The 27,500-nt window shown below is 37.3% G+C and overlaps 1 protein-coding gene, 3 non-coding genes and 3 pseudogenes across 4 annotated transcripts; 1 reads left to right on the plus strand and 6 right to left on the minus strand.

Moving 5' to 3' along the window:
• Positions 1–1,803: 1,803 nt before the first annotated feature.
• Positions 1,804–1,890, minus strand: TRNAS-GCU (transfer RNA serine (anticodon GCU)). The gene has a single exon. It is a non-coding gene; the product is annotated as a tRNA-Ser (tRNA).
• Positions 1,891–3,768: 1,878 nt separating this feature from the next.
• Positions 3,769–5,305, minus strand: LOC126409553 (ATP synthase subunit alpha, chloroplastic-like; annotated as a pseudogene).
• A 2,647-nt stretch (positions 5,306–7,952) lies between these two features.
• On the minus strand, positions 7,953–9,386 carry LOC126409554 (ATP synthase subunit a, chloroplastic). Its single transcript, XM_050075501.1, has one exon. The coding sequence runs from the start codon at positions 9,326–9,328 to the stop codon at positions 8,582–8,584; it is 747 nt and encodes a 248-aa protein (XP_049931458.1). The 5' UTR covers positions 9,329–9,386; the 3' UTR covers positions 7,953–8,581.
• Positions 9,387–12,314: 2,928 nt separating this feature from the next.
• LOC126409555 (DNA-directed RNA polymerase subunit beta''-like) lies at positions 12,315–14,450 on the minus strand (annotated as a pseudogene).
• Positions 14,451–14,574: 124 nt separating this feature from the next.
• On the minus strand, positions 14,575–17,332 carry LOC126409552 (DNA-directed RNA polymerase subunit beta'-like; annotated as a pseudogene).
• A 7,522-nt stretch (positions 17,333–24,854) lies between these two features.
• On the minus strand, positions 24,855–24,928 carry TRNAD-GUC (transfer RNA aspartic acid (anticodon GUC)). The gene has a single exon. It is a non-coding gene; the product is annotated as a tRNA-Asp (tRNA).
• Positions 24,929–26,138: 1,210 nt separating this feature from the next.
• Positions 26,139–26,210, plus strand: TRNAT-GGU (transfer RNA threonine (anticodon GGU)). Its single transcript has one exon. It is a non-coding gene; the product is annotated as a tRNA-Thr (tRNA).
• The last annotated feature ends 1,290 nt before the right edge of the window (positions 26,211–27,500 follow it).

A 27,500-nucleotide genomic window follows, 5' to 3' on the forward strand; every position in this document is an offset into this window, starting at 1 on the left:
TCTGCTTTACCATTAATTCAAAGTTAGAAGATAGAAGAGGTTTCTTTCACATTTCGACTCAGAATGGATCATGCAGGAATCAGAATTTTCTGGATTCAAGCATAAAGTTTCTTTTGACTAACCAACTCCAATATGAACGGTACGGACATAGACTGAATAATCCAATTTTGAATTAAATCAAAAAAATATCTTTTCAACGGATCTATGTCTATGCTCCCCCACGCCTATACCAAAATCATGGATTTTTCATACGTGTGTCAGTCATTGAAAGTGAATTCCGTGTGTAGGAAACAGAATACAGAATAGAAAGGTAAAGTCTAATTCAGAAAAGAATCATTAACATTAAAAAATCATTAACATTAAAAACCAAACTAGAAAGAAAAAAACTAGAAATAAAGAATAGATTACGATTACATTGTATCCAACATGAACCTCCTAAATAGAAATTTAGATGATTAAAGAGAACAAATAATATTTGTTGAGTTAAGATGGAATTAATCTGGGACGGAAGGATTCGAACCTCCGAGTAACAGGACCAAAACCCGTTGCCTTACCGCTTGGCCACGCCCCATTTATGTTTCTATTCAAACACGAATATACATTAATATTGGTATCGGGTGTTCGTCAATTCCAGCCCAGTATCTATGGAAGAAAGAAGTTGTTGCTGAGATTCGACACGTGTAAATCCGGAATAAAACTAAATTCATTGATCATTACATATAATTAAATTAAGATAATTAAGATATGTATGAAAGTATGATTCCGTATAATTCAATTTGACAATTGAAGATCTTGATTGGGGGAATCAAAGAAAGAAGGACTTTTTACCTACCCTCTTTCTTGATTTTCCCTTCAAGAAATAACTCAATAAAAATGATATTATTCTAAGAACAAAATATTTGTTATGCCTAATATCTTTAGTTAATCTGTATCTGTCTTAATTCTGCCCTTCAGCCGAGTGGGTTTTTCTTCGCAAAATTGCCCGAGGCTTATGCTTTTTTGAACCCAATCGTGGATTTTATGCCGGTCATACCTGTGCTCTTTTCTCTTAGCCTTTGTGTGGCAAGCTGCTGTAAGTTTCGATGAGATCCTTGATACTGTTCTAGAAAGATTCATGACTTATTCAAAAAAAAAAAAAAAATATTTTACCAATTTTACCAAGAAAGATGAGATAAGTAGTGCATTAAGACAAGAACCCTCGATTCAAACATTGAACATTCTTCAATAGACTCCGTGAATCCGGATCACCTCATTCCTCATTCTGACCCTCCATCCATGGAGCCATACGGTATTCTGAGCCCCCGCAATGCAATATCAACAAATCGCATTGTAGGTATACGAGATTCTTTTTTTGGTAACGAAGGAATCAGAACCTTATTTTATTACAATACAAATGAATTGAATTCCTGTAATTCCTTCTTTCTAAAAACCACTTCGTTTCTTGGTATCAAAAAATGAGATGGTACAAAGGTTGAGAATCTATTCCCTTTTTCTCCCCCAACAGGTCTTGGAGATTTGTAATGCTACTCTCAAACTGTTCGTTTATACGGGGTGATATTCTTTGTTTCGCTCTTCATCTCGGATTCCTGTCTAATGACCCAGGACGTAATCCTGGACGCGAAGAATAAAGAATAATAGATTTTTCTTTCCTTTTTTGGTTTGGTTTCTAAATCCATCTTCTTAACTTAAAATTTTATCTATTCCATACATTTCATTTATTTAAATGAAATCATCAATCCAACCAAACCAAAGGGACTCGGGTTTATAGAATGAGAAAGATAAATATCAAGTGAGCGTAGGAAACGGAGAGAGAGGGATTCGAACCCTCGGTACGAATAGCTCGTACAACAGATTAGCAATCTGCCGCTTAGTCCACTCAGCCATCTCTCCAAATTGAAAAAAAAAAAAATGAATAATTCATATGTGACACGACGTGTGAAGTAAAGATTCATATTTCTTTTTCTTTATTCTAGAGATATATATGAATTTTATAAGAAATCCTATTTATACAACCATTCAAAACAGGTATCTCTAAAGGAAAAAAGAAAAAAAGATCCCTCTTTGATTTTATTCGTTCGAAAGGTTATTCTTTTGTTCTCCCGGCCTGGCTAGGCACTGGCCAGGCCATTCCCCCCCTTTCAACCTAACCTAAAATGAGAAATTGGAAAAACTCAATATGTATTGAGTTGAAGCAGCAACAAGAGCTATTTCGATTTCTATGATATGAAGGAAATTTATTATATTGTTATTTCCTTATTTTTCCTTTGATTCATCGTTGCTTTTTTTTATTGGAATGGGAAAAGCGTATGTATGTTCCCTCAAGTACTCAAGAGACAAGCTTTGTTTGTTTAAATAAACTTGAGCAAAAAAAAAAATGGAACTATAAACTATAACTTAACTATATATATTATTGCACAAAACTTATTTTCTGTTCCAACCTCGCCGATTCTATCGGACCTCTGAGTAACGACTTCTACAGCAAAACAAAAAGGTTTTTTATTTATCCTCTTGCCCTATTCATCAAGTATCCCCGGAGACAGGGCATGTCAGCACTCTAATATTCACAATATCTTGATCGCGCCTCATCTCCTTGTTCGACAAATGGGCCATTCCTATACAATAATCACAATGTAGCGGGTATAGTTTAGTGTAAAAGTGTGATTCGTTCTATTACCAACTGAAATAGTTAAGGGTTCTTTCGGTTTGATACATTCATATTCCGATCAAAAACTTTATTTCTTATAAGGTTAACCCTTTCCTATCAATGCCACAATTGGGGAAGAATATAATTTTCGCGATTTGCATCCAAAAACTGGGATTATGGAATTGCGAAGCATATTTTTTGAGTTTTCCAATTAGAATTAGATAAGTATGAGTAAAAGATCCATGGATGAAGATACAAAAGTGTATTTCTAATCGTAACTAGATCTTCGATTTTTGTAAAGGGGAGATTGAAGCCAAATAGCTATTAAACGGTGACTTCGGTTTACCGGGGCCATCGGCATATATTGTTTCAGCTCGGTAGAAATAAGATTCTTTTCCTAAGGATTCATGTCAGTAGAAATAGGGAACGAAGTAACTAGAAGGGTTTTTATAATACCCCTCCTCTAGAGGGATCATCTAGAAAGCGAATAGCTTTGGATACATTCAGACAGAAAAGCTGACATAGGTGTTATGGATCGAATTTTTCTTATTCCGATTTGCTATGACTTCCTTCTTTGATTTCCATACCTTTCCATTTCCATACTAATATCATACATCGTCAATTTTTTCGTTTAGGTTACTTTACGCCCTAAATCGGGGAATCTATCCTTTATTCCATAAAGGAGCCGAATGAAACCAAAGTTTCATGTTCGGTTTTGAATAGAGACGTTAATAGTGATGAATCGACGTCGACTATAACCCCTAGCCTTCCAAGCTAACGATGCGGGTTCGATTCCCGCTACCCGCTCGATATGAATCATAATACATCCATCATTGATTTTAATATGCGTCTTTATTCCCTAAGACGCATACAATCTGATTGTTTCTGTTTTTATCCAAACAGGGAATGGAAAGGAGGAATCAGAAAGAAGAGAATCGGGACGAGAAGCGTCCATTGTCTAATGGATAGGACAGAGGTCTTCTAAACCTTTGGTATAGGTTCAAATCCATTGGACGCAATTATTTACATCTATTTGTTTGGATTGCTATTCCAAGAAACATATTTGGAATGATTCGAATCAGAGCCATTTCTTTTCTCAACAATTTATGTCGTACTAAGAGACTCTACCAAATGAAATAACCAATTTCTTTATGTTGTTCCTGAAGTAGAAATAGTTCCATCTGCTCCTGAATAGCCTCTTTCAAAAGGGCTTCCGCTTGCTCGGTGAATACCTTGGTAGAAGATATGATTTCTTGTAACTGAGGCTTATTTGTTCTTAAATGGGTACGTAACTGAACAATAAATTTCTTTACCTGTCCAATTTCTAATTGATCAAGATATCCATTCGTTCCGGTATAAATAGTAACTATCTGTTCATCCACCGCGAGAGGGGATGATTGGGATTGTTTGAGCAACTCCCGTAATCGTTGACCTCTTGCCAATTGATTCTGAGTAGCTTTATCTAGATCGGAAGCGAATTGCGCAAAGGCTTCTAACTCTGCAAATTGAGCCAATTCTAATTTTAATTTGCCGGCTACTTGTTTCATGGCTTTAATTTGAGCTGCGGATCCTACTCTGGAGACGGAAATACCCACATTAATAGCTGACGGATTCCAGCATGGAATAAATCCCGGATAAGAAGATTTGCCCATCTGTAATGGAAATGACATTAGTGGGAATATAAGCCGAAACGTCCCCAGATTGAGTCTCAACTATTGGTAAAGCAGTCATACTTCCTTCGCCTAAACGAGAACTTAGTTTAGCGGCTCTTTCCAAAAGGCGGGAATGCAAATAAAAAACGTCTCCTGGATAAGCTCGCGACCAGGTGGTCTTCTTAATAGAAGGACATTGGCGATAAGATTGTGCTTGTTTGGAGAGATCATCATAAATTATTAAGTATGTCGTTGACGGTACAAAAATATTCAGCCAGAGCGGCTCCTGTATAAGGAGCGAGGTATTGTAATGTAGCAGGCGAATCCGCTGTTCCGCTACCACAATGGTGTATTCCATTGCTCCCCGTTCCTGGAAAGTAGTCACTACCTGAGCCACGGAAGATGCTTTTGACCAATAGCTACATAAACGCATATTACATTTTGACCTTTTTGATTGAGAATAGTATCTGTAGCTACTGCTGTTTTACCGGTCTGTCTGTCCCCAATAATTAATTCTCGCTGACCGCGTCCTATAGGGATCATCGAATCAATAGCAATAAGCCCCGTTTGAAGAGGCTCATATACGGAACGTCTCGAAATAATACCTGGAGCGGGAGACTCAATTAACCGATATTCAGAAGCTAAAATTTCACCCCTCCCATCAATAGGTTTAGCTAGGGCATTTATAACACGACCCAAATAAGCCTCACTCACCGGTATCTGAGCAATTCGTCCTGTTGCTTTCACGGAACTACCCTCTTGTATCATCAAACCGTCACCCATTAATACAACGCCAACATTATTGGATTCCAAATTCAGAGCAATACCTATCGTACCCTCTTCAAACTCTACTAATTCACCTGCCATTACTTCATCAAGACCATGAATACGAGCAATGCCGTCGCCCACTTGAAGTACGGTACCAGTGTTCACAATCTTACTCTCTATTATATTGCTCAATCCGTTCGCGGATAATATTACTAATTTCTTCGGCTCGAATGGTTACCATTAGTATCTCTTAATTCTTCTAGAAGCAAAAAAGGAGAAAATAATACCTATCCTATAGTAGAAGGACTAATCGGTTATTTCTTTCATGGCCCCAAGTATGCCAATATTAGCACCGATGGTGCGTAAATGTAACTCGCCGTTCAAACAATTATTCAGAGTTCCTAGAGCCCCTTGTAAGGCTTGTTGGAAAACTCGTTGTTGGACCTGATTAATCGCTCTTTGTTGTTCGAAATGAATGCTTTCGTTTTTGTAATTTTCTAATTGTTCCAAATTCTGATAAGCGGCATTAATCAAATTTATCTTTTCTTGTTCTATCTCAGAGTATCCATTCACTCGAAACTCTTCCGCTTCCCTTTCCACTTTCTGTAAGCGAGCCCGTGCTTTTTCAAGCTGCTCAACGGCTCCTCCGCATAGTTCTTCTGAATTGCGAATAGTACTCAAAATCCTCTGCTTTCGATTATCTAATAAATCACTTAATGAAAGTAGATTATCTCCCCATCAATTCCACAACTTCCACGATCTCTTCCCGAACCGAACATGAATCTTTCGATTCATTTGGCTCTCACGCTCAATTAAATTACTTATACTTATGGGCATTCCCATATCTCTTCTTAATGAGCCTACCCTCTCTTCTCTGTTCGTATTCCAGGATATAAAAACTGATACAAGAAAACCCAGGATCTCTGGAGGCTCTTCTGACCAGACCAAAAAAACTTGTAATTGTCAGCAAAGTCGTTTCTTTTATTTCTTCACATCCAAAAGAATTCTTTCTCATTTTATTACACATAGGTCGTCGATTCAGCATTAGATAAAAAGGAAGGGGCGAGGTACCCGTTTTCCAGTCAATGGTTCAAATCATTTTATTGATATGAGTGTTCTATATCAAATAAATCCCAACAAAATGATTATCATTTTGAAACCATCTTATCTTGTACTAACGCAGTGGTAGAAAGAGTACCGTGTTGTGCTTAGACTTCAAACAGTTCAGCTTTAACCATGTTAACTAAATGGTCTCACATATTGGTTAATAGAGAATCCATTTACCAACGAGTCACGAAATGCTATGGTTCTTACATAGGACTTATTGATTTATTCAGAAGTAATTCGTTGAGATCGTGGCACCTTTCTCTATATTAGATTACAATAGCAAAATATAAAGTGCAGTGGTTGGTTCCAGCCTATTCTTGAAATACACAACTCGCACACACTCCTTTCCAAAAAAGATCAATACACCAAGCACTACACTAGATTTATTAGATTGTTGCTAAAATATCGGTATTAAACCCGAAACTCCCGGCGGATGGCCAGTGGACCCAAAAAAACGAAAGAATCGGTTAGATTTTTCATATGCTCTCCTCTTATCTTATGGATAGGAATAGGACTAACAAAAAAAAAAGATTTCCTTTTTGTATCACTTCACTCCTTATTTAGATCCCCGATAAGACACTTATGAAGTCCCAAGTCTCGTGTCAATTGCGACATACCCTCCTAAAATAAATAAAAAAGGGAAAATGCTCATTCATTGGACTAAGGCGGGAAAGAAGAAAGCGAGCGGAAGCGGATCCACTAATTCCTCAAATCAGTACTTCCCCGGAGTATTGGATCAAGGAAGAAGTGATTGTAGGAGTGAAGTGTTGAGTTGATATAATTTGAAGAAGCGAAGTGGCAGGGCCAAAGCAAGAAAGAAGTACGTATTTTCACATTTTCACGTTTCTAGGATTACACAAAGGGATTAGCAAATAAAAGTGCTAATGCCACGACCAGCCCGTAAATTGTTAAAGCTTCCATAAAAGCCAGACTAAGCAATAAAGTACCTCGTATTTTACCCTCTGCTTCTGGTTGTCTAGCAATACCTTCTACGGCTTGGCCCGCAGCAGTACCTTGACCGACTCCGGGTCCAATAGAAGCAAGTCCTACGGCCAATCCAGCAGCAATAACGGAAGCAGCAGAAATTAGGGGATTCATGGTAAGCTCCTCACAACAAAAAATGAAGAAATGGTTAATGATATAATCAAATAAACCAATGAATTCTTATATATAATTAATGTTATTATTAATGTTATATATTTATATTATATATTAATTAGTTACATTACTTATTATTTCATATTCCATCACTAAGATCCATACAACTAAACTAAGAACTCCGAACCCAATTTGAGTTAAGAAGTGATGTGATGATATTTGATATTACTGAATCATCAGAACTACTTCAATATCTCGTTTTTATTCACTATCCAAGTCTTGAAAATCCATATTAGTTCTTCTATTTCTTTGTTCCGAACCCACTCTTTCAATTCCTCCCTCCTTCATCTTCTCTATATGCATTCATAGGCTTAACTTCATATTCAATCCACATATACAATAAAGTCACAGACGAAAAAGGGAAGAGCTTATATATCGTAATCCATATAAATAAAGTGGAATCTATATCTATTAAAGTGGAATCTATATCTATATAATAGAAAGTTGATGGGGAATGAAATATATAGATGGGTAGTCCATATATATGAATATCTACTATCACATATACATGTTTTCTTCCATAATGTAAACCATCGCCACTTATTTCTATTGAATCGGATCGGACCCTGGAATCATCCTTCTAAGCATACACCGGAGTTTCACATATAATATGTAATTGTAGCTCGGCCCACCTAACCTACTGAATTTTTCATCTGATTCGTGAACTCTTTCTTGTCTTTGTCATTATCTCACATGGATACAAACGAAGAGATTCATCAAAGCGAATCATCCCATATCAAGATTTGATTGATTGATCCAACTCCTCTTAATTCCAATTTTGGTCAATTGTTGAATAGAATGGAATGAAATAGCAACGGTTCCGCAGAACATAGTTCTTGTTGTTTCGTCGCGCGTCCCAAACGGATAACAATTATTTATTATCCAAATTATGAATCTTCGTAATTGACTGGGCAAATAAAGGCGATGTATGACATGAATAGGAAAAAAGGGGGATCTTAGGAAAAATTGGGAATCTCCCCCTTTTTTTTACAATTCCGTAGTGTAATACGTAATATAATAAATATTAATATCGTACATATATATCTGTTCCTACTCTATATCATACATATCATAAATATAGATTGATATATCAATCATTTCCTCAAGCGGGTATCTTGAGCTACCCATGAATTATTTATTGGAATAAGATTCATGGGCTTAATTTTGAATTGATTGAAATGAAAAAAGAAAAAGCGACTGTTTGAACTTTGAAATTCAAACAAAGCATTATTTTCTTATTTCTTATTTGTACTCAATGATGACCTTCCATGGATTCACCTATATAAGCCGCGGCTAAGGTTGCAAAAATGAGAGCTTGAATACCGCTTGTGAATAATCCGAGGAACATCACAGGTATAGGAATCACTAAAGGTACTAAAGAAACAAGAACAACAACTACTAATTCATCGGCCAATATATTCCCGAAAAGTCGAAAACTAAGTGATAAAGGTTTTGTGAAATCTTCTAAGACATTAATTGGTAAAAGTATTGGAGTTGGTTGAATATATTTACCGAAATAACCCAATCCCTTTTTAGTAAGGCCTGCATAGAAATATGCCACTGACGTGGGTAAAGCTAAAGCAACAGTAGTATTTATATCATTCGTGGGTGCAGCTAACTCCCCATGAGGTAACTGTATGATTCTCCAAGGTAAAAGAGCACCTGACCAGTTAGAAACAAAAATAAATAGGAACAGAGTTCCAATAAAAGGAACCCAAGGACCATATTCTTCTTCTCCAATTTGAGTTTTGCTCACGTCTCGAATGAATTCAAGAACATATTCGAAAAAATTCTGACCGTCGGTCGGGATAGTTTGTGGATTCCGAACGGCTATAGCGGCTGAACCTAATAAGATAGCAATTACGACCCAGGAAGTTATAAGTACTTGGGCATGCACTTGGAAACCCCCTATTTGCCAATAGAAATGTTGGCCTACTTCCACGCCGGATATCTCGTATAACCCCTTTAGTGCGTTGATGGAACATGGTAGAACATTCATATTACCCTCTGACAGAAATGGAACTTAAGAAGGAATTATTTTGATTCAACCATTTATACTAATTAACTTAACCATATATTTCAGATATTAATTAATGAATTAATCACGTAATATATCCCCGGCAATGAAAATCTCCTTTTTCACATTCAGGAATAGTAAGAATACCGATCAATGAATCTCTGGGTTTCCCGAAGCGAAGTAATTGACTTATCTTATTATAATCAACGACTCTTATATAGCTAGAACTCCCTGACAAATGCGGATACTAATTTGTTAAGAATCAATCGGATGGAAGCTATAGCGTCATCGTTGGCTGGAATCGGAATATCTGCGAGATCTGGATCACAATTTGTATCGATTAAACAAATAGTTGGAATACCCAAAGTGACGCATTCTCGAAGGGCCGTATATTCTTCTTGCTGATCAATGATGATTACAATATCGGGTAACCCCGTCATATATTTGATACCGCCCAGATATGTTGAAAGTGAGATAATTGTCTCTTCAATATTGCATCCCGTTTCGGGAGACGACTGAGTTGCCCCATCTCGGCTCTCACTCTCAGTCCCTGAACTTCTGAAGCCTCGTTTCCGTAGTGACCAATTCGTTGACATACCACCGAGCCATTTTTATTGACATAATGACACCGAGCCCTTATTGCAGCTGATGCTACCGAATCAGCTGCCTTATCTTTCGTACCAACTATTAGGAAGTGTTTTCCTCTACTTGCTGCGTCAAAAACTAAATCACAGGCTTCTGATAAAAAACGAGCAGTTCTCGTAAATTTGTAATATGAATACCTTTACGCTTTGCAGAGATGTAAGGTGCCATTCTAGGATTCCATTTCTAGTACCATGACCAAAATGAACCCCCGCTTCCATCATCTCTCCAAATGGATGTTCCAATATCTTCTTGTCATTTATCCCCACACTTCCTCTAAAAAAAAGAGACGAGGTACCCTGAAATAAATAATTGTTCCAATGGAACCTTCTAACCGCGGGTTAACCGTTGATACACGGTCCAAGCTTCATTATGAATTCCTTTTACCCTTGGTTTCGATATTCCTTTATTAACAAATGACCATTATATTAGCTTAGCTAATAATGAATCCGCTCTTATGAACGATTGGATAGATCCCATAGCATAGAATGTTGTTCTGATGTATTATGGAAACTCTTTGGCTTTGGATGCAAGAACAAAATAATTCTCTGTGGTGGAACAGAATATCTTCATTTCCCCCCGAAAAAATTCTTCTTTTGTATTTCCAAAGGAATGTTGTTGTTATTCCCTTGAACGGTGAACGAATCGTTTGAATCCGGTACCAACGGGTATCATCCCCCCAGAACAACATTCTCTTCAACCTTTCAACCAATCAATACGACCCCGGAGAGCGGCTTTTCTAAAACTCGAGCGTTTCCTGAAAACTAGCTTCTGATATGAAACTTTGAGTATTCAGAGATGCTCTCGTTATTCCCAATAAGACGGCTCGGTAACAAATAGCCTCTTCCAAAAGCACGACCTGCTCGTTCTGCTCGCAACAATCCGATTAGTTCCCCGGTGAAAAAACATTAGACATTCCATCTCTGAAACCAACACTTTTGAGTTATTGTCGTACAATAATCTCTATATGCTTATTATGAATCTGTACCCCCTGGATCGATAAACCTTTTGGATCTTATTAACCAAAGAAATACGACTTGCGCTATGTGAGTCACACCATCAGAATCCCCAAGATTCCAAGAATTCCTGTTATATTTCGTTCAACCTTCAACCCTTTTTTCTAGTTCATCGATATTGAATCAATCGAACGAACTCTAACACTTGTTCAACCTTTGAAGGCCGTGAGTTATATCACCAGATCTCGATTTTCATATATAAATGTAACTAATGATCCCTTCGTAAAAGATTTCTCCATAATCACCATGAACGGTTGCTCCTCGGGTCGCCAAATAGGGTTTAGCTGATCTTATTATGAAAGAGTCAAGATAAACCATTATAACTGACCAGATTTATGCGTGTTCCTGTTTGGATAGACATACATTTTTCACAAATAAACTGTCCGAGGCTATTCTGGTTGTGGATGTCTCCTCACAATAATCGTGAGGAGAAACACGAACCGAATAGATTAAAAATGATGTACTGCATGATTTGCATTAGAGATCCCCGTTTTCGTCCACTAAATAATACTTAAGTATTGGAAAGTCGTTTGGATATATTATCCAGTATTAAATATTATTAACAAGATCTCATTATATTATGAATGATAAGAGGGAAAAATATGAATTAGGTACAGTACCTAAAACCCAACAAATTAAGAATTGGAAACGGGGTATCCCTTTTCTTTAATGATTCTTTGTCACATTGTGAATTCGAAACATGATCGAGAACAATAATGATAAAAAACTATAAGAATTGGCCTTCTTATTCTATTAAGAAATGTACGAACGGTTCCTGATGTTGACTAAGTGATTGATTTTAACCTGGAAAAAAAGATGGTATTGCGCAATATGACCCAGTATCAGGAATCACTGAACCTGGTCTATCATTCCTCTTTCCGGTATACAAAATAGGAGACTCACCAATTCAATCTTATGAAATATCGAATCAGATCATTTGCCCTTACTTCAGCAGAAGAAGCCTGAACCTTTCTATAGAACCTTTTCCTGTCTGGTCAAATTCAATACTAAACAAGTACGAACCAATTGAATACTTGTATGGGAAATTCCTCGAATTGTTTGCCATCCCCATAAAGGATATAATGACAACTTGGAGTCGCAAATTACCTTTTCCTTAACATATCCCCAGGGAAAAGCGTTACTAGATTTATCCCATCAGCTATTTCATAGTCACTACGGTCGTACTGAAACAAAAATTTTTCTTGATAGGTGATCCGTTGGACATAGACCCAATTTTCCTTCCCAATTTCCCCTTTGACCCTTATCCATTTTTTTCTTGCTCCTGGTGTATCAAATCCCAATGTGTCGGGATATCTTATCTGTTTCTCCAGGAAAATGGATACCTCCAGAAAAGATTTTCAGTTCAATCTTTTTTTTTTTTTTTCTATTCGGACCAATCCACCTATTTGGCTTCTTGTATTAAACGTAATTCGTGTATCTACTCCAATGATACTATTGTTCCGTACCATTATGGATGAAGACCCGGGCAAGATATGGACTTCTTCGGGAATGACAAAAAATCGATCTACTTTCATTTGGTATTTCGGTCTAGATTCTTTTGGTCTTCGATACTCAATCAGACCCTCTTTTTTGACGATTGAATCGACCTCTATGATGCCATATTTGGTAATTCCCGAACTGCTTCTTCTGTATCGTGGATCGTCGAAATAAGCAAGAATACTATTTCTACGTAAAATACCATTTGCGGGTATTTCAACCGTGATACTAGTACTAGAATGAGGCGTTAATTCCTTCTCCCGTTCCGGATCATATTGGAATGGTATGATGAATCTATTTCTTCGCCTCTTCGCCAATAAAAAGAATCTCTTGGAGAAGGCGGATATATGAAATCCCCATCACCTTTGGATATGACTCGCTCAATCCTGCTGCATAATCAGAATCCTTCGCCCTTTTCTCGCCAGGGACCGAGCCAAACATTTGTCCACTCGATTATTATTCACCGAGAAGTCAGAAATGGATCTCTCTGACAGAAAGAGATTGAACATTCATTTGATCTTGATCCTGTGGAGTGAAAAAGGCACTAGACTGGATTGCACGGACCCCCGATAAGATCCATAAATGACTTTTTGGGTAAGAAATGAACATTACCGTGTGTATATTCAGGTGCATGTACACACCGGTACTCCAATGCATTTCTCCCTCTGATCAGAATAAATATTTTCGAACCCTCTCTTAAAATGAAAGTGGATTTCCAGCACGAATCCAGCAATCACTTGTTCTGATTCCACATATTGATCATTTGAACCAAAAGAAAACTTTTTGGAATATTCACACTATGTATAAATATCCGACTCTCAATAGTCACATAAGGTCTACATAGCAGAGAAGGCAGGAGTCCCATACGTGGCGTGTGGATGAACCAAATCCTCATTGAATTTGATTTTCCATTAGAAGGAGCTCGTACATGTCCAGTACCACCTGTGAATACTCCACCGGTATGAAAAGTTCTAATGTTATTGAGTCCCTGGTTCTCCAATGGATGACCCGCAATAATACCTACTGCTTCTCCCAATTCAACCAGTCACCATGAGTGGGACTCCGACCATAGCATAATCGACAGATCCAAGATGCACTCGGCAATGAAGGAGTTCGAATATTATATTGGCTGGCCCGAGAGTCATGAATCGATTGACAAGCCCAATCCCAATATCTTGATTCTGGTAGCAATGCATCGTAGACCTAGATATACATCGTTTGCTAATACGCGACCTATTAGCGTTGGATCAAATTCTTCCGTCATCCCCTTTCGAAGACTCACGGAAATACCTCGGGTACTTCCACAATCCGTTCTACGTACAACAATATGTTGAACTACTTCAACAATCTACGCGTGAGGTATCCAGCGTCTGACGTTCGTACAGCAGTATCCACAACTCCTTGCGGCTCCGTAGCAGGAAATTGTATATTCCGTTAAAGAAAGTCCTTCGCGTAAATTGCTTTGAATGGGTAAATCAATCATTTGTCCTTGGGATCTGACATTAATCCTCTCATACTACTAATTGGACCTGAGATGCATTTCCTCTAGCTCCAGAATAGGACATTATATGAACTGGATTGAAGGATCAGTCATCTTAAAATTAAGATTCATTCTTGTCTCAAATATTCACTTGTGGCATACCATATCTCGATTGATTGACGTAATTTTTCTACCGCATGTACATTCCCATAAATGATGGTGCTTTTCCAAAATCAAACTTTGTTGTTCAGCATCTTGGACTAACCATCTCTTAGAAGGTGTTGTTAAAAGATCATCAATTCCTAATGAAATGGATGTAGCGGTGGCTTGCTGAAACCCAGAGTTTTTACTTGATCCAGAATGTGTATGTATAGCTATTCCGAAATGATCTATTAATCTGCTAATAAGCCGTTTCATGGCAGTTCCATCTATCACTTATGTGAAAGACCAGATCGGCCCGTTCTGCCATAAGTACCTCCATATTCTGATGAGTAGGATTCGACAATGGGTTGAGTCATGATACTAAGACTTCCTTTCCTCGATCTTGATTCACTTACAAATCAGGAATTATGATACTAGTTGAACCAGACCAACTAGATTCCGAAGATATCACATATCAGTACCATATGAATAGACCGACAAAACCCCTGTACGGCTTCTTCTATTTCTCGATAAAAGAAATATGGCAACATAGTTCGAATGTATATACAAAGCATCCTTTTTACACTTCTTACTACTCGATAGTGATCATAAATCTCATGATAATGCCCAAAGATCATATTGAACTTCGATGGGAACTTCTCTATTTATTGAGGCAATGACACGTTGATCTAGTCGCCACCGTAGCCATAAAGTACTATATAAATCGATCCCTTTCTGCCATAAGCCCCAAGTGCATCGTAGGAACTACAAAAATAGGTTCTTCCCTTCCTATACTCATAATTACTATGATCAATTCTTTCATTTGGTATTTCTGGGTTACATGGATATACCTATTTGCACAAATACCTCTACGATCCCATCGTAATACATAGACCCCATAAGCATATCTTGAGTGGGTACGGAAATGGATCCCCAATGGCTGGAGACAAGAGATTCGTATGAAAAACATAAGTAAACAGCTTCTGCTTGATTCCAAAGATAAAGTACATGAACAGCCATTTGATCTCCATCGAAGTCCGCATTGAATCCCTTACAAACCAATGATGTAAACAAATAGCTCGTCCCTCCACTAAAATAGTTGAACGCCTGTATGCCTAATCTATGCAAAGTGGTGCTCTATTAGCAATACAGGATGCCCCTGCATAACTTCTTGAAGTATTCCCATACAATGGTTCTTTTCCCGAATTTTACTTTAGCAAGTCCTATGTTGGAAGCAAATGTTGTCTGATTAGACCACGAATTACAAAGTCTGAAAAAGCTCTATTGCTATTCTCGAGGTAATCCACATTGATGCAGTGAAAGCGAAGGGCCTACCACAATGACGGAACGACCCGAATAATCGACCCGTTACCAAGTAGAGTCTCGCGAAATCTTCCCTCTTGCCTTCAATTACATCTGAAAACGACTTGTAAACTTTATGTGACCGTCCCTCATTGGTTGTCCGCGATCCATTATCAAGAATGTATCTACAGCTTCTTGTACCAATTTCCTGACACATTACTAATTCCCCGCGTAGATCTACTTGTTGTTAATAGATCGGTAAGATATTTTCCGATAGATAACTCTCTATAAAGTTCATTAATATCTGAACTCATTGATTACCCCCATCAATCTGAATGATTGGCCTCAACTCGGAGAAGAACTGGTAATAGGGACAAACCATCCATTCTGGTTCTACATTTGTTCGAAGAAAATGCTTAGCCAATTCCATGCGTCTAACCAAAAAATCTTTTCTCCTCCCAATTTTCTATCTTCCCAGTCATTCCCGGTTGATCCTTCTCCCCAATTCCTTCCATTCCACCAATGAACGATCTAATAATCGCAAATCCAGATCGGCTAATTGTCTCTGATAGCAGTACTCCGTAGATATTTCTCGATTTCTAAATGTATCGAAGCCTGGGTAGTAAAAAAAAGTGGGATACTGTATTCCGGGATTGGATTTCATATTCGAATGAACCTCGTAATCGTAAGAAAGTAGGTTTTTTAGCTATGGGCCTAGCAAAAGAAAAATTGGGATAGTTCCTATAGGATCTCCCCCCCCCCTAAAAATCGGACGTGAAGGTTCCTCTCATCCGGCTTAAGTAGTATACAAATAAGGGGAACTTCCAAATTTTGCTCTAGAAAACCCCACAAGGATCTACTCCTTACTCAAGTTCCCAGTGAGGACCAACCCTCATTGATTTGATTCATTCTCCCTTTACTTCCTCAATTAGTCATTCAATTACAACATAAATGTGAATTATTGAGTAGTCTACTTCCCTTCGAATGATGAATCCCCTTAAGGAATACATTGAAACTCACAAAGGATTACTTGTCTATATATCGTTCCGTTCGATCCTTTAGGTCCCTACTTACCTCGACGATTATGCCATTTCTTCCTTGAAGCATATATGCGATGGATAGACTCCTGTAACCGTGCCATCATATTTCATTTCTAATTGCTTAACAGAATTTTTTTATAAATTTAGAATTCTAAAAGGAATCTAATGGCTAGATCCACGAAAGAACATGAAAAAAGTTTAACGAGGTACAACTAGCAATTCCCTATTACTCTCTTAGGGAGTCGACCATGGATTAATTCCTCTTTCATTTGGAGGTATTGAATACACCCACACCCAAAATTCTGAGCTTCATGTTATTCTTACCAATAGACATGTCAGACTAGAGGCATCCCAATCGGATTAAATAGGATGACAGTTTTTCATTCTGAATCTGTAAAATCGTAATTTCGATCAAATCACACATCGCAGTATACCAGGCCTTCTAATTCCTTAAGAGGTTTATCTGAAAGATTCGCGATATAACTAGGAAGACGTTTCAAATACCACACATGAGTCACCGGGCATGCTAGTTTGATGTATCCATTTGATATCTTCGGATCCGAGAATCAACAGATTCGACTCCGCATTGTTCGCAAAATTTCGGTTCTTCTTTTTCACCCCCGATCACTCGATAATTTCCACAAGCACAAATTCCACTTTTATAGGTCCAAAAATTCTTTCACAAAACAACCCATCTTTTCCGGTTATTGGTTTGTAATGAAAAGTATAGGGTTTTGTCACCTCTCCAACTATCTCTCCATTCGGTAGGATTTGTTGGCCCAAGCACGTATTGTTTAGGAGAAACTAATCCAATTCGAAGTTGTTGATGTTTATACTGATCGATCATAGAAGAAAAATTATGATTCATTCCGATCAAACTTCCTTCCTATTCATCTGGAAGTTTTCTCAGATACAAGGAAATGATTCAGTTCCAGAGATAAAGATCGTAGTTCGCGAACGAGCAATCGAAAGGATTCTGGCGCACCCTCAGGATTAGGTATTGTTCCCCCAACGATCGTGGTACCAAGTACTTCCTGACGAGCTCTAATATGATCGGATTTATAAGTGAGCATCTCTTGTAAAATATGAGCAACACCAAATCCCTCTAGAGCCCAAACTTCCATTTCTCCTACTCGTTGTCCACCTTGCTTAGCCCTTCCCCTAAGGGTTGTTGTGTAACAAGTGCATAATGACCACTGGAACGTCCGTGGATTTTATCATCAACTTGATGAATTAATTTTAACATATAGGACTTCCTATTATAACAGGTTGTTCAAAAGGATCTCCTGTTCTTCCATCAAATATTCTGCTCTTTCCAGGATACTCGGGTTCAAATACCCATGGATTGCTGTTTGCTTACTGGCTTCATATAATTCAGAAAACACTAGTTTTCTCGAAGCCTCTTGCTCGTATCTCTCATCAAAGGGTGTTATTCTATAATGTCTGCCCAGCAGGTCTCCCGCTAACCCGAGCGAGCATTCAAACATCTGTCCCACATTCATTCGCGAAGGTACTCCTAATGGATTGAATACCATATCAACAGGTGTTCCATCTTGCAAATAAGGCATATCCTGTCTAGGCAAAATTTTTGAAATGATACCTTATTCCCATGTCTTCCAGCTACTTTATCGCCCACTTTGATTTACGTTTCTGTGAGATATATACACGAATCATTTCTGGATTATAATGGAACCCCCCTTTTCTGGCCCCACCTGACATCAATAACTCGACCTCTTCCGCCTATAGGCAACTTTAGACAAGTTTCTTTTGCAGTGGATACCTGAATGCCAAGTATGGCTCGTAATAATCTATCTTCTGGAGCATAGGATGATTCTTTCGCTGTCTGAGGCGTTAATTTACCTACTAAACATCACCAGTTTCTACCCAAGATCCCAGCATCACAATTCCATTTCTGTCTAAATTGCGGAGTAAATAAGGCTCTAAATGAGGTATTTCATTAGTGATTCTTTCAGGTCCTTGGCTTGTCACATGAGTCTGAATTCATATTTCCGGATATGAAAAGAAGTATAAATATCGTCATAGACTAGACGTTCACTAATGAGTACGGCATCTTCAGAATTGTAACCCTCCCATGGCATATAAGCTACTGATACATTTTCCCCAAAGCGAGTTCGCCACCAACCGTAGCCGCACCATCCGCCAAAATTGCCCCTTTTTCAGGCATTTACCCCGATGAACCTGAGGTTTTGATGCATCCAAGTATTCTTGTTGGAACGCTGATACATAACCAACGGAATGCTATAGTGTCCCCATTACCTGATAAAACGATCTTTTCAGCATCGGTATAAATGATCTTTCCCTCGCGTTCGGCTATAGCCGAACCCCCTGAATCGAGAGCCGCTTGGCGTTCCAAGCCGGTTCCAACAATACACTTTCGGACTGAGAAAGCGGAACTGCTTGACGCTGCATATTAGAACTCATTAAAGCCCGATTCGCATCATTATGCTCGATAAAAGGAATGAGAGAAGCTCCAATAGAAAAATATTGGAAGGGATAAATATTTCGAAGATGAATCTGTTCCCATGCAATAGTCAAGAATTCTTGACGGTATCGAGCTGGACCAACTTCTTCTTCCTGAATACCCCGAGTCAACGCCAAAGAATTTCCCGCCGCCACCATATAGTATTCATCTCTACTCGGGATAAATAAACCATCTGTTCTTCTTTTGATCTCTCAGATATTCATAAAATGGGTCTCTATAGACCCCAATCACCAACCCTGCATGAATAGCTAAGGACCCAATAAGTCCAACATTGATTCCCTCGGACGTATCAATTGGGCAAATACGCCCATAGTGACTAGGATGGATATCTCGTATACGAAAACTAGCAGTTCGTCCTGTCAATCCCCCAGGACCCAAATAACTCGATTTTCGCCCATGAACTATTTGTGTCAATGGATTAGTTCGATCCAAGACTTGAGATAAAGGGTGTAGGCCGAAAATGATTCATAAGTTGTTGTTAATGGAGTTGAAGTTACCAAATTACGAGGAGTCGGTATTAATTTATGCCGAATTGCTCCACATATAGTTCCCCGAACCACATTTTCCAAGCGAACCAAAGCCAATCCGAATTGATCCTGTAACAGATCCGCTACAGAACGAATACGTTTATTTTCAAGTGATTCATATCGTCGAGTGTACCCATTCCAAATTTCATTCCGATCAAATGATCGGCAGCAGCCAATACATCTCGTGGTAACAAAAACGTATTGTTCTGGGTATATCAAGATTCAGTCTCTGGTTCATATTTCGTCGGCCAATCCTTCCTAATTCACATCTTTGTTGAAAAAATTTCTTTTGTAATTCTTTACATAAGGACTCAGAAAACACCGGATCACCGCCTACACAAGCAAATTTTGATAAAACTCTAAAATGGCATTCTCCTTTGAACCAATCTTTTTTTTCTCCTTCTCGTTTGGGAAAGACAAGAAAATTTCAGGGTAGCAAACATGTCTAGAATTTCTCTTAGACTTGAACCCATAGCTGATGATAGAACTAGAATAGAAATTTTTTGTTTCCTGCTTACACGGGCCCATATCCTTTCTTTCTATCAATCTCTAATTCTGATCTTCCTCCCCAATCTGATATTATGGTGCCAGTATAGACAGAAATTCCGTTATGATCCAATCCTGTACTGTAATAAATACCGGGACTTTGCAATATTTGATTGATGACAATTCTGTAAATTCCATTTACTATAGAGGTTCCCAAGGAATTCATTAGAGGAATGTTCCAAGCAATACGGTTTGTTCTTGCATATTTCTACCGGTTCTCCAAATTAACCCCGCCGGTACATATAACTCAGAGGAATATGTAATTGATTCATACACAGCATCTCTTTCTTTTATCAAAGGTTCCACCAATTGATAAGATTCCCCAAATAATTGAAATTCAATTTCTTGATCTGTATCTTCAATTTTTGGAAATTGATGAAGTTCTTCCATCAAGCCCTGATCAATGAACCTACAAAATCCCTCAAATTGGATCTGACTAAATCCAGGTATTGTAAACATTCCTCATCTCCACCATCCCGGAGCATCTTTAGTTTCCCGTTTTCGAAAAAATCCCATTATTGGCTCACTCTTTACCGAACCGTACGGATACAGATCGATCTAGCAATGATGGAATGTATATTCCGTTACTGAATCACATGAAATTTTATTCAACCCCAAACACATACATATATATGTTATATGTAAATGGAATGTATGGGCGGAGGAGAAGGAGAATTTTGTACTAAAATTCGAGCAACAGATGCAAATCTAAATGACTCGATAAAACATTCATGGAAACAAGTTGGATTCTGCCACTGATACCATACCTATGGATACCATACCTATGGATACCATACCTATGGAGTCTTATTACTTATTAGAGAATATCAAATGGTCTATTTGATCCAATTTCTTTGTATATCTTCTACCTTTTATCTATCAATTATGTTATGATATTATGATCAGATCTGGTTAGGTACCAGAAAATGGATTGATTCGGGATTTGATCTGTTCTATATCTACTATATCTATGTTATATAAATGATAGAGAGACAGAATAATCAGAACATTAGAAAAATCCGGGTGGCTTTTATTTAGCACTTAGCTCGTTGATTCCGTTGTTCAAAAGATAATTCACACAAAGGAGGGATCTATTTCGACCATTTCATTTGAGTTGTTAGTAGAATACAATTGCAGTACGTACGTAAGAGGAGTTGTATCGATGAAGTAATGCGAAGCTAGCTAATCTCGCTAGCCCATACTTTATTGCAGTTACACTTGGATATATATTTCGTTCGTGCTATATCATGAATTTCTATTCCAAATGGATCATGATTGACTATAAGGTGTGTAAGCTATCTTACTGTTTGGGGTTACATAAACACATAGTTGTTATTATAATTAATTGGAATTGAATTGGATTGATTTTCTTCTTATTACATTAAAGTAAAGCATTTGGAGATCAAAAGAACCTTTCGTAAATTCACATTCACATTCGTGAAATAGTTAATGGTTCCAATTAAGTATTAAATGACTGTGACTGGAAATTTATTCTTTATTTTCTTTTTATTTCAATGCAATCAATAAAAGGGAAGTTTTTAGGTCTTATGTTGAGATACTATACAATAGATCTAAGAAAATCTAAGAAAATGATCTCAACTAGAGGAAGAGTAAGTTGGGTAAAAGATGGATAGGATAAGGAAACAGAATTGGAAGATGCAAATCCAATAAAAACCAATGATTCAGTAACCCTCTCCAAAAGAGTATTTACGCCCATTTATTATTTCTTTTTGGCGGCATGGCCGAGTGGTAAGGCGGGGACTGCAAATCCTTTCTCCCCAGTTCAAATCCGGGTGTCGCCTGATCAACACAACAAATGGCTCGGAATCCTGCTCGCTGATATAACTGGCCTGATTCTTGCCCGGTGGACGAAAAGGACCGTTGATACTTTATTTTATTTATCTTCAGAATCCGCTTCAAAATACGCAGTTCTATGAAAGAGGCTGTAAATCTTTGCTCCGAGGATCCAACTTATAGGAAAGACTATAACTATCATCTTCCGAATTACCATACCTACCAATGCCACTGTAGGTCCTGATCGTCGTGATTAGATTCGCTTGATTCCACGGGGAAATCTAGGGTTGTGGAGAGGCTAAATATGTTACAGGCTCGCGATAGGATTCAGTGCCAGTCATCAATATGGTTAACTGCCCTATAGAAAAGAAAAAATTTTATTTCTGTGTACCGCATGTGCAATGTAAGGTGTTACGATGTTACAGAACAGAGTTAGTAGGGAGACAGTATCCATCTGATGAAATGAATTTCCTATAAACAACAAAGAAATCTATTACACATGTTCCATCCCTAGTAACATCCCTTGATACTTCTAATGGTAACGTGTATCTGTTGCGCTTGTGCTTAATTCTTCCTCACCACAAATCAATCCTATATAGGAAATAGAGACTTGTTACAATACAAGCGGATCCATTGGATCGGTTTGTCAATAGCTTTAAGTCATAATCTCTTTTTTTTGACTCTGCACCCCAATTCCCTATTATTATTTTAGGGATCAATAATGTAACAATTCCTTCATATTCATCGAGATAGGGGCATGATTCACATGGATATAGTAAGTCTCGCTTGGGCTGCTTTAATGGTAGTTTTTACGTTTTCCCTTTCACTCGTAGTATGGGGAAGAAGTGGACTCTAAGGGTACTACTAATTGAGTGTAATTGAGTTGAGTAATCAGCTTGTATCAATTGTTTAATTTCATAATTAGATCGTTTTATGTTTAAATAAACATATCTTCCATCTCAAAATTCCACAGAAATTTAGTAATTAATTACCTTTCATTTTCATTTAACCTTTGGATCCGCTATCTCAATTATTCCCGCGTTCGTATTTTGAAAATCAAAGCAACTCCCCTGATAATGATAGAAAATTGATTTTTTCTAATCAAATTGATTCCTCCAAAATATTCCATTTCATTTTGATGAACCCGTTCTTTCTTACCATAACATTAACATCATTATGGCATAACATTAACATCATTATGGATATTACAATGAGGAGCAACAATCCCTATTTGATTTCTTTCCCTCTTTACTGTTCAAAGGGGGAGTCGTTCTGCTATTATGTAGAGTAGATACAACTTTATACTGTAGGCGACGAAGGCTACGCATAAGAAAAGAAGAGCGCCCGGTGATCCACATATACTTACCTTAGACTCCTGGCATTTGATTTATGCTTTATCGCCTCACCATCAGGGTTCAAGCATGAAAAAAGGTCTACTACCCCTTTTCCAGATACGAATAACTTACCATAGAACTCCTTGGATCGTCTAGTACAGATCATCCAATTCACAATTCTTTCTTTTTCTTCGGAATTTAATTCTAAAAAAATTACTTGCCTTTCTTTTGTATATGCACATACTACTCCTCCACTCTTTCGCAATAGTTAAATTAATTAGTTCTACTACTTAATTTAATCAAACAAAAATCTATCCTGATTACTGATTATCATTATGAAAGTTATTAACTTAATGAAAGATTAATGAAAGAGAAACCTATGAATTAGTACAATTCAGTTATTAACGTTAGATTCTTTCGGATTCATCAAAATAAAAACGAATGGATGGGTGGAGCGAAGAGATGGAATGGGAGTGCTATTTGAATCTATATATATATTATATATAATATGTGATAATGAATTTATGGATTTGCATCCACATGTATGTATGTAGATTGATTTTAAATTGATCTCTATCAATTCCATATTCCATATCTTCATACAATAGATAGTACGGTAGAAAGGTTCATATAGTTCTCCCCACCGTACTATCTCATCTATTGGATACATACACCGAGGATTCAATCCAGTCTGCTCATTTCATTTAAGACTTGGAATTGTCATCCCTTTCTTTCATTTATTGAATCATTTTTAAAAGAACTAAACTAATAAAATTAGACTAACTCAAGTTTCATTCAAATTAATCATTTTGACTGACTGTTTTTACGTAGATGATAAGTAAAAAGCAGTAGGAACTAGAATGAACAGCGCAGTAGCAATAAATGCGAGTATATTTACTTCCATAATCTCATAATTTCATTTTATTTTGCTTCGCAAGAAATCGGGATCTAATCCCATAGAGATGATCAATCCTTCTCCATAATTTTGAAATTCAATGGGATTAATTAAATCCTGATAATACTGAATCGGATTCTAATATCATGAATAACAATATCTGATCTATCAAATCAATTCATCGTCGAGAATTGAATAGTATAACATAGGAAGATCTTTTATCCATACTGAATCGAAAAATTGCATTCCTGACCCCCACCCAAGAATCCCTTTGAATTTCTCATATTTTTCTACTCTTTCGTTCCTTTCTATAACCCGCCGTCCTCATTCTTTATAGAATGATATCATATGAATGAGGTTCGACCAGTATTCCATCCGTCATAGATCCAAACAGTAGAAGTGAACTGGAAAACGAATTAAGTTCTAAGCTAAGTTTTTGTGATGACCTAATCTTCTTGAAAGACAGAGAAAAATGAAAAAAAAAGATTATTCGTTCTATTTTCTATTCTCCACCCCCAGAACAGAAAGACAGGATCTTTGATTGATCTTTTATTAGTATTCGTATCCTCCTTCCTTTCCTTAATTCAGACGTATAAATCGAGAATCCAGCGTGCAATTTGGGCGAGATAAAGAGATTGTCCCCAATTCAATTAGTAATTGAGCTTACCTTGCCCGATGATAAATGTGAAATCAGGATCCTTCCACCTGGAATTAGACACTGCTCTTTGTCTCCTCCCCTTCGCAGAAGGCGGAGAGATGAATCAATCGATTCATAGGATCCCAGGTCGGTGCGGGACTGACGGGGCTCGAACCCGCAGCTTCCGCCTTGACAGGGCGGTGCTCTGACCAATTGAACTACAATCCCAAGAAAATGAGGTGTACAGCTTACATTATTTATTGTTTATTTTGATTTTATATTTTGATTTTATTTCATCGAACCATAACCGTATAGATAGATCATATAAAAAAATACGACGCCTGTAACGGATATACTGATATACATATCTACATAGATAGAAGAGAAGATGGATGGATAAATAGCAAAGCAACCTGTGGTTATTGCCAAATTGACTGACAATCCATCTTTCAATGAAAAAGGGCTCTTTTCTTTTTCATCTTTTCATTTGATTTCTCGGATTGGCTGAAAATAATTCAAAATAATTCATAGATCCAGATTGTTAGAAACATCAGAACATGGAGGAACAAATAGAATCAAGTTGACTCTTTATTCCTCCATATCATCATGTATTTTTGGAGTACGGATTGGTTATATCATCCTCAAGGATCGGTGAATTCTTGGGCCGAGCTGGATTTGAACCAGCGTAGACATATCGCCAACGAATTTACAGTCCGTCCCCATTAACCGCTCGGGCATCGACCCAGGAAGAATCAATTGTCGGTTTATTGATAATTCATGGTCAATTTTTCTTTCGTCGTACCCTACTACCCCCAGGGGAAGTCGAATCCCCGCTGCCTCCTTGAAAGAGAGATGTCCTGAACCGCTAGACGATAGGGGCACGCCCACCCGATCGCCATCATACTATACTCATAGTATGAGTAGTTTTTTGGAATTGTCAATGTCAATATAATGAATGCTAGGATACGAACAACCTTTCGTGCTTTTGTGATTCCGTATACATATAATATTAATGTAAGAAAATTTCTTTATTGTTCATTCAGGAACCTTTCATTACATTATATATTTATATATTCTTATATAACAATAACAATTCTTATATAACAAAGATGAATTATATAATCTAATCATAATCAAAATAATGGAGTATAGGGGATGTCTTGCCCGACAGAAAAAGTCAAACCCATTCATTCTAATTTTCACTCATTGATTCGCGCATCATTAAGATATAATAGACATAGACTGTTATATTACTATTCATTTCATATATGTATTTATATATGTATTTAATTGAATTAACTATTCATTGTTCCTGAATGAGCCCCCATCTGTATATGTATATTGTATATATTATATACAATATATACAAGATATAATTGTACAAGATATAATTGTACAGGTATATCCAGTAGATTGGCTAAATTTGTGAATTAAACAGGCCCTTTTAACTCAGCGGTAGAGTAACGCCATGGTAAGGCGTAAGTCATCGGTTCAAATCCGATAAAGGGCTTTTCCATGAAGCTGCAATGGTCATTTTTCCGCATCCGGTAGAGATGGTATAAAAAGGGAACTGCCTGGCAAAGTTATAATGAGTTATGGGGTTGAACACTTGTTCATTCATTATGATAATAGGATGTCCCGCATTAGGAAGACTACTATGTTACTAAGGGATATACTCTGTTACTAAGGGATATACTCTCGTTATTCATATTTTTTTGTCTTGGGACATAGATATTCTAGATACCCAAGTAGCAATTACCAAAGTATTCATACTTCTCTCTTGTTCCAATCAGGATCAAATCCAGCGGAAAAATGATAAATGGAGAAAAAAAGTAAGTGGACCTGACCCATTGAATCATGACTATATCAGCTATTCTGATACTAAGACTGATAGCAAGATTCGATATAAATGAAATTGTGCAAGCAGATCCGTAATTTCCTTGGACCACGCAAGATATTGTGGGTCGATTGAATCTTCTTCCTCCTCCTGGGTGCCCCATAGGAATATCCATAGGAATAAATCGCTATTTATTTTCTCTTCTCCACCGAAACCGTTCATTCTGAGTTACAAGAGCAATCTATTTTTCAATATCTTTGACTGATTCTAGAAAAAAAAAAGACTAGGTTATGTCTATATAGGATTTATATACAGATATCTGATCATGAACTCACGCAGCACCATTCCCTACTGATGCATCCGATATTTTGGTTCCGCCAATGGCGAATAAATCCGAATCATGAAAAGGAACGTTTATTTCTAGTTTCCTATAGCGGACAAAAAAGAAAAAGTTATATCCTTTTTTCTACCGGTTAATTAACTTAAATAGGAAAGAGGAGACAAAGTTTCTTTTTTTTGCTTCAACCCATGAAAACATATACTCTGGGTGAAAAGAAATACTCTGGAATTTGAGATTCATCCGAGGGAGAAAAAACAATAAAAAAATGAAACAGTAACAAAAAATACTATTACTATTAATATAACTACAACTACTTTATTCGATTATAACTAGATTATTTATAAACAGTAGTATAGATCAGTAGTATAGATCATACTATTAGTAGTATAGATCATATTATAGTAATATAGTATACAGTATACACAGAAATAGAAATTAGGAGAATCTATTAATTGCACAGATATACACAGAAATTGCGAGAATCCATAACATAAATAGTTGATCTTTTCTTAATATCACCACTCAGATCCAACAATCAAATCAGTTGATGGAAGGGAGGGGAGATAGATCTGGGAAGCAAGTGGTAGGGAAAGAAGGGATCGGTTGCTCCTTGTCAGTTATTT

The sequence above is a fragment of the Nymphaea colorata genome, unplaced genomic scaffold, assembly GCF_008831285.2.
Source record: "Nymphaea colorata isolate Beijing-Zhang1983 unplaced genomic scaffold, ASM883128v2 scaffold0568, whole genome shotgun sequence".
NCBI lineage: Eukaryota > Viridiplantae > Streptophyta > Magnoliopsida > Nymphaeales > Nymphaeaceae > Nymphaea > Nymphaea colorata.

Bases quoted from the DNA above. Each gene is read 5' to 3' on its own strand.
- LOC126409554 (XM_050075501.1), bottom strand. From the start codon at position 9,328: ATGAATGTTCTACCATGTTCCATCAACGCACTAAAGGGGTTATACGAG.